This window comes from Euprymna scolopes, chromosome 6, assembly GCF_053919585.1.
Source record: "Euprymna scolopes isolate OS-2025 chromosome 6, ASM5391958v1, whole genome shotgun sequence".
Classification (NCBI taxonomy): domain Eukaryota; kingdom Metazoa; phylum Mollusca; class Cephalopoda; order Sepiida; family Sepiolidae; genus Euprymna; species Euprymna scolopes.
Genome location: NC_136487.1, coordinates 82,769,132 through 82,777,457, shown reverse-complemented (window position 1 = coordinate 82,777,457; position 8,326 = coordinate 82,769,132). Strand labels below are relative to the sequence as shown.

Genomic DNA, 8,326 nt, shown 5'->3' with positions numbered 1-8,326 from the left:
GTATTTCCTTTCCCCAAACCGCCTCGGTAAGTTCCGGGGTCATGCTGATGCTCTTGTGGAGATGAAGGTTTTATTTTTACTTGAAATTATTTCATTGTTCGATCTATTAGTTAGCGTCTCAAATTATCTTTTGCAAAAAAATCTTATTTTTGCTTAGTTAATGCTAGTTATCTTCCTTCATAATCGTCTCGAACTTGGTTAGCACGATGGTTTATTTGTGTTAGATGATTAACATTTCTTAGAAGAATCACTCAAGAACCGATTTATATATATTAGTTTTTACCTTTTATTTTTAATACTAATAAAGGATGCTATAGCGCAAGAAGTGATAATTACTGCTGGTCGCATGACTCAAACTCAGTCAACAAAATCAACCTTGGCTTTGCAGACTAGCAATAGCATACGTCTTCTAAGCTATGAGAAATCAACATATAAGTGGAAGCAAATTAAAATACTTATGAAACCATGTAAGTCGGCTTGTCATAATCAACGGTCATAAGAATATTCAAACAAACACGATACATGTGGCCGTTTATTCTCAATTCACTAAATACGACTCAACTGTAGATTGAATCGGGAAGCGATTCTTACGGACGCGAAAATGCAAATCCCCATGATTGCTTATGCTCTTTCCTTCTCTGCTTCGTTGAAATTCGCTTTCATGTTCAACCCCTAAAGCTAACAACTTTTAACACGAAGGTGTGAAATGAAATAATAGAAAATATTTGCAACCCACCAAAAAATAACACCTATTCGTGAAAGTAATAAGCCAGTGCGAGGTTGGAAATTCTTTAAAATGAGAATACAAACATCGAAAAGAGACGCCGCCATTTGGCTCAACAAAAAGGAACCCAAGAACACGTTCTGTACAAACCATTCTGTGCTCCTCTAAGGCTGATAGTGGCGAAAGTAAAAAAAATCTATAACTCATGTAGCTAACTTTTATCACTTGTGTACATCTATATATGCACTATAAGAACAAAAGTAATCAATACACATACATAATGTCATGCTGCCGAATACTCAAATACACACCTATTTACACAATGAACATTTCAGGCCTGCGCAAATTCGGTGTGCAGAAACGAGTTTATGCACTTTGATTTTGGAAACCGAAGGGTAAACTTCAACTACAGTCATATTCTTGGAAGACTCAAAAGTGTCATCTGCTTCTCGAGCTTTCTGATTAAGCATTTACGTAAACGACCGGAAGATTCCGAACAAAAAGTCGGTTTTGTCTTGTTCCAAAAACCGTACCAGTACAAAAACTCAAATCAAAGTGCAAAGGCCAGGAGACAGAGTTGAATTTGTTTTCATCTCGCGTTATTTGGTAAAAAAAAAAAAAAAAAAAAAAGATGTAATTCCGAAAATGACGTCACACAGCGTCTTAAAAACATTGTCGTCGCCAAAATCAGTTTATTTATTTACGAGTTATTAAATGTTGATTATTTTTTACGACCGAAAATCGGATAAATCTTTTTCTGTAACGGAAAGGTAAATTATTATTATTATTATTATTATTATTATTATTATTATTATTATTATTATTATTATTATTATTGTTGTTGTTGTTGTTTATTTATTTATTTATTTATTTATATTTTTTTGTAAAAATCTTTTTGTTTTGATACTCCCACACAATACGAAGCAAACTGTTTTTTAACTCTACCATAACTAAACAAGCATAAACTAAGTTTTAAGTTTTTATTTATTTTTCATCCACATACAGTTACAGTACTGTTTCATTATTGTATCACAACTCATGAGTGAGACCGAAAACCTCCTACAACCATCACATTCATTGTAGTCTGCAGCTCTCACCATTGGACCACGAATCAGTGCCATAAATATTTCTCCTCGAGTGTGTATTAAATCCACACCCACCCGTCGCAACAGTGCTCTTGCTCTAACTATCAGCTTGTTTATAAACAAATTAATAATGGGCTTGGCTTCGCTGTATAGCTTAAATACGCGTCAGGTGAGAATATATTTACAAAGTGCCTAACCTAAAGAGGAGGACTTTAACTGTCTACCTATCTATCTATCTATCTATCTACCCCCCCCCACACACATATATTCAGCCACTCTGATGAGTCGTAGACGACGAAACACGTGTCAGTGGATAATTATATTTAAAAAATAATATATAGGCCGCTCCCCATGTGGGGGTACCAAATTGGTTAAAGGGAAAATTATTCCCAACTCACATTTAGGTAAAATGCACTTCCGTAAATAATTGAATTCATTACAGACGTATCGCAAAAACAAAAACAAATAAGATATACGTAAATCGCAATATATCCGAACAGTTAGCGAGGTGAACGAGGGGTAAGGGTTTAGGCTTCTTACTATGGGGTCCCGATTTCGAATCTAGCTAGATAAGTCGTATATATATTATTTTTTAAAATATAATTATCCACTGACACGTGTTTCGTCGTCTAGATAGGTAGACAGATAGATATCTCTATCTCTTGTCTATCTCTCCTATCATATAAAAAGAACTCTGTGTGTGTGTGTGAGGTAATCCCCTATGGACTCAGAAACAGCTGGGCCGATTTTTTAAAAATTTCACACGATGGTAGTTAATGTGTCTGGGAGTGTTCTTACGTAAGTTTTGTATTAGAATGCATTTGGTAAGTATTGAAAATCGACAATAGAAAAAATCCGATTAATGCAGGGATTCTGATTCTAGCCTAAGTTAACACTTTTATACAACCTAGTATCATAGGTGCATTTGAGAAATTTTATCACCGCACAAGCAGAAAGAGCCCTCCCTATAAAATCAATGGTAGATTCTTTTATAAGACAGAGTTGCGTTCGAAATGATCTCTTTTTAGAGTATAATTGAACCATAATACGTGACTTTTGTATGAGTAACTTTAATTCAAGTGATTATGTAAAAATAGTTTAATAAAATCAATAGTTGATTCTTTGATGAGACAGGGGCGCGTTCAAAATAAATGTTTCTTTTTAAAGCACAATTGAACCATGATACTTGACATTTATGCATTTTAAACCTTAGTTCAAGCCATTATTTACTAATAGTTTTATAAAATCAACAGTAGATTCTCTACAGTGCAATGTAGACTACAATGTATTGTGGACCAAGTCACTGTGGGGAGGCATGTGGAGTTTCCTCTCGGTACACTGTGAGCAGGAGGGGGGTCCCTTACTAGAGCAATCAATCAATGGATTTGATTAAAAGATGGGCAATTTCACCGATTTCGATGACAATAAAAGTATGGGGGTGGTGCAACAAAGTTCCTTTTATATAATAGTCGACGGATTTTATGTATCCACATAAAATGTTATAAGCATATTTGGTGTAAAAGTTATGTTTTAGTGAAGAAATAAAATGAATGGTTATATACAGAACATGCATACATAACAAAATAAAAATGAAACTAAAACATTGAAACAATAGAAGAGTCTCCAGGTAGCAACGGCTGCCTAAAGCATAAACAGAGTTTTATATATAAAAAAATGGACAAATACGGCAGTTTATAATAAAAAAAAAATTTATGTAAGAAATAAGAATAGAAAAGTTACTTTTATGCTAGTAAATGTTTATAGTGCAACACGTGTTTAGCTGAAGAAGTTGAATGGATTTCTACTATTATATGAAAAGAACTTTGTCTGTATATCTGTGCGTCTGTGAGTTCGTTCCCTATGGACTCGAAAACGGCTGCGTCGATTTTTATGAAATTTAACACAAAGGTACTTTATGTGCCTGGCAGTATTCTTAGATTGTTTTTTTTTTTGTCAGAATGTCTTCGATAAGTATTGATAATCGAAATAATCAGATAAAAGAAAGAACAGGCGATATTGACCAAAGTTAACATCTTACACAGTCTAACATCACAAGTGCACTTGAGAAGTTTTCATATAAGCCAAAAGGTCCTAAGATATAAAATCACCAGTAGGTGCTTTGATATGACAGAGGCACATTCGAAATGAATGTTTCTGTTTAAAGAAAAATTTCATAATGCTTAACTTTTGCATTTTAAACTTAAATTCAAGCCATTATCGCCCCAGAACCAGTAATGCCAAGCATATAAAATCAACAGTAGGTTCAAGGATGCATTCGAAATGAATGTTTGTATTTAAAGCACAATTGAAACATGATACTTGACTTTTTCATTTTAAAGCTTAATTCAAGCCATTATATATAAAAATAATTTTATAAAATCAACAGTAAATTCTCTACAGTGCAATGTAGACTACAATATATTGTGAACTTAGTTACTGTGAGAGGCATATGAAGCTTCCTCCATGTGTATCATAATGTGTCCCAATTAGAGTAGGAAATCAATCGATTTGATTGAAAATTGATTTTGATGACAACAAAAATATGGGAGTGGGAAACATTCGTTGATCATCATTCAAACCCGAGCAACTTCAGGTCACCATGCAAGTCAATATGTTCATTGTGTATTGGGCAGCGTGGCATTTTGTTTTGTGTGTGTGTTTACCTCTATTCTTTTAGTGCGTATATAGCTGTGCATCAGTTGAAGTAGATATGTGAGTTGCTAAGTTCTTTCGCCTTGCTCTCGCCCCCTCCCCCCCCTCATAAAAGAAAGGCACAGGGTGGTTTGTGGAGAATCTGTGCTTGGATTCCTCTGGTTCAGGCAGACAGGCGAAGTCTCTCTAAATCTGATTTTTTTATTATGACTTATAGGAATTTCTAAGTTCACGCTGGCTTTCTACATTCACATATGTGTGTTACTTTTCTTACACAAGTGCATTTTAGAAGTTTTATTACCACACAAGCAGAAAGGTCCAACATATAAAATCAACAGTAGGTGTTTTTAGGTTTGAAACGATTTCCATTAGCTGAAAATACTTTTGAGTTTAAAAATTTTTTAGTGTCAAAATTTCCTTGCTTTGAGGAGTGAAGAGAAGAGCAAATTCTAATGAAACAGAGAAGGAAAGAGTGTTAGCAATTAGAACCATTTGATTTTTAGCGTTAGTATGAATCAATACGCGATTAAGTTACCACAAAGTAAAGCAATTAATTGATGTTCCTCCCTTCTTGACCAGACACTTGGGTTTAATCAGTCTTTCTTGGTACAAGCTGCCTTTCTCAGGACAAATTGTTATTTTCAGGATTGCACTAATTACAGCACTTGCAAGCTATCATTCCTTTCTAGCAAAAACTTTGTCCTTTTTAGGAGACTTCTCTTTCATTCTGCTAAGCTGTTTTTCAACCTCATTCAGACATCCACACTCGACCAGCATCGTTTGAGAAACGACTAAACTTGCCAAAGAGATTGCCATCTTTTAGAGTCTAATTTTGTCTGTTTTTTTTTTTCTCAAAAATGACAGTGTAAATTAGTGAACTGTACAAATTTGTGCAAATATTAGTTTGTTTTCTGATTTTTTTGCGAATTTCTTTTTTACTTTTTAAAATTTTTATTTTACAAATACTAATTTGTTTTAATTAATAAGAGATTGTTTTTCTGAAGACGTCCCACCTGCCTTAGTTTTTCAGCAACTTAAACAAATACACTCTCCCTTAGTCCTATCACTAACCTTACGTCTCGGTGGCATCCCTCCAAATAACTCTGAACTGAAAAAGAAATAGTAATTATCACCTGTTCGTAGAGTTAGTAGTACCTATTTACTATGCCTCCCCATGGGTTAGAGTTAGACACCAGGGTCGTTTTTTAACGTGGAGAAAAGGTACAAAAATAAAAAAATTGTCTCAGTCGTGAAGGACTGATCCTCCACCGAAAGAGGACAAGAAATGGAAGTGCAGCATCTGAAGAACAGATACTACACTTTGATCTTGGCCAAGTAGTAGGGTTAACAAGGATTGTTCTTAAATTGCTGAAAAACATTAATCTGTAATAATAATTTGAAATATTTCCAAACACCTGCCGATAAAAAAAAAAAAAAAAATGGAAAAAAAAATCTGGAAAAATCATTTTCTTCATGACGGACTTGTGAAAAACATTCAAAACTAGTCGATAAAATATATCAGTCTCTTTAGGTAGGTTTAGTCAATTTCTCCAACGATGCACGTTGGATGTGAATACCTCACTAAGGAAAAACAGCTCAATAGAATTCTACTAATTTAACTCATTTTAATGTAAAATAAAATGCGTATTAGATATGTTTGAAGCCGAAACAACGCATTATTACAAATAAACAGATATTTATTTTGTTTGAAATTTATATTAGAATTTATAAATATATTTCGAAGATAAACTTCATCCTCAGTATGTCTTTTTTTTTTTTTTTTGCCATGTTATTGTTGGAGCAAGTAGAAGTCCATTTGTTGTTTTTACAGAAGTCTTTTCAAGTGTTGGAATGGTGTGTTGGTCATGCGGAATTCACGTTAGGGTTTGTGTTGCTTGATAGAAGCGCTGGTTGAGTTTAAAATATGTTTATAAATTTCAATATAAATTTCAAACAAAATAAATATCTGTTTATTTGTAATAATGCGTTGTTTTGGCTTCATACGTATCTAATACATATTTTATTTTATTCAAACTCAACCAGTGCTTCTATCAAGCAACACAAACGCTAACGTCATTTTAATGTATTTTTTACTTAAAAATAAAGGTAGTATAAAGTCTGTGGAATTAAACCGAAAAACACAATGGTAGTCTCATTCGAACCAGAGTTGAGCCTCGATAATTCAACATTCGAAAATTAACTTTAACCACTATTATCATATCCACATACAAAAATTGATCGATTTGAATGTCGACATCCATAAAGTTCACTTTTTCTTCTTTTTATTTTTTTCAGAGTAACAAATTTAAGTTAAAAAGATAAAAAAATCAAAACAAAAAGAATGTCCCGGTACAATATAGAAAAATTCTTACATACTCCAAGCCCGGAACTTATCTGCTGCATCTGCCAATGTGTCTTTGACAACGCTGTAGAAAGTCCATGTCAACATGTCTTCTGCAAAGTATGTATTGAGCAGTGGCTTAATGACCACTACAGTTGCCCAACGTGCCGTGCACGGCTGTCAATGCAAACGATTAAGAACGTCCTTCCCTTGGTCCAGAGCATTATCAACAAACTGGCCATGCACTGCGATTACCAGAGTAATGGCTGTAAGCAGAGTCTCCTGCTCGAAGAGTATGATGCCCACGTTCAACAGTGTGAATTCAAATTGCTGCAGTGTCCAAATGCTGGTTGCAATGTGAGTATCTTCCAGAAGGATCTCTCTCGGCACATCAATGAGATTTGTGAATATCGAGAGGTTACATGCATCAGAGGATGTAATCTTCAAATACCAATCCATGAATTAAACTGTCACGATTGTATTCTAGCTTTACGACATAAACTTGAAAGTAAGTATTATTATTATTTGCACTCACTAGGAGTTCTTACACAGGTAATCACCAGAGATTACTCACTGACAACAACTTGGTGGTCTTCCCTGGAGTCTGGATGACAATTAGTCACCACAGATTTTCAGTATTCTCCACCTCTTACGATAACCTTTGCAAATGAACTTGCATTATCGCAACAGTTATTTACCATTGACTTCTTGCTGGCAGCGACCATTAGCTTTCACTGGAATTTGGGTGGGAATAAGTCTCCCTAAGGTCCCAGTCCTCTTCGCACTCAGCCAGATGAAGTCTGGCTAACGCTTTTCTTTCCTCGGTCTTTCCATCCTCTTTAACCCTTCATGATTATTTTAGCTTGGTGCCAGTCAATGTCAACATTACATTATTATTATTATTATTATTATTATTATTATTATTATTATTATTATTATTATACCTTTATATGTTTTTCTGTATTTGAATGGAAATAACTTTTAACTTAAACATTATCCTCTTTTTCAAGAAAAATTTTGAAATATTAATCTGTCCAGTGTTATCTGCTCCTACATTGAGCAGATACCAATAGAAGAGGAAAATTCAAAATGGATGATGCTATCGAAATGGACTCGGTGCGAGATAATTAAATCTTCCTTAGTCACAATAAATTGTTAATAAATAATTTATTATGTGTTGATGTTCAGAGAATCGTTTTCATCCACTTATTTCCTCATCTTTGTATCTTACAACTCACAAACTACTTTGCACAAATATTATTATTATTATTATCATTATCATTATTATTATTATTATTGTTGTTATTATTATTATTATCATTATCATTGTTGTTGTTGTTGTTGTATTGTTATGGTGGAGCTGAGGCTAGTGCGATTGCAAGAATTGGAAGTGGGTGGAATAAATTCAGGGAATTCTGCCTTTACTAACCAGTTACCACTGTCGACGAAGGGATGGCGCCATTAGGCATGTGCACGTAGTGTGATCATATAGGGAAATAAACCCTGGCCATTGAGGGTTAAGGC

At 34.1% G+C, this 8,326-nt stretch overlaps 1 protein-coding gene across 1 annotated transcript in view; it reads left to right on the top strand.

Annotated features, from left to right (window-relative positions):
• Window positions 1-870: 870 nt before the first annotated feature.
• The window catches only part of LOC145277734 (RING finger protein 151-like), a 35,365-nt gene continuing 27,909 nt past the window's right edge, over window positions 871-8,326 (top strand). The window contains exons 1-2 of the mRNA XM_080129439.1: window positions 871-1,494; window positions 6,757-7,310. Coding sequence (XP_079985565.1) covers window positions 6,803-7,310 — 508 coding nt within the window. The 5' untranslated portion in view covers window positions 871-1,494; window positions 6,757-6,802. The remainder of the gene's footprint in view (window positions 1,495-6,756; window positions 7,311-8,326) is intronic.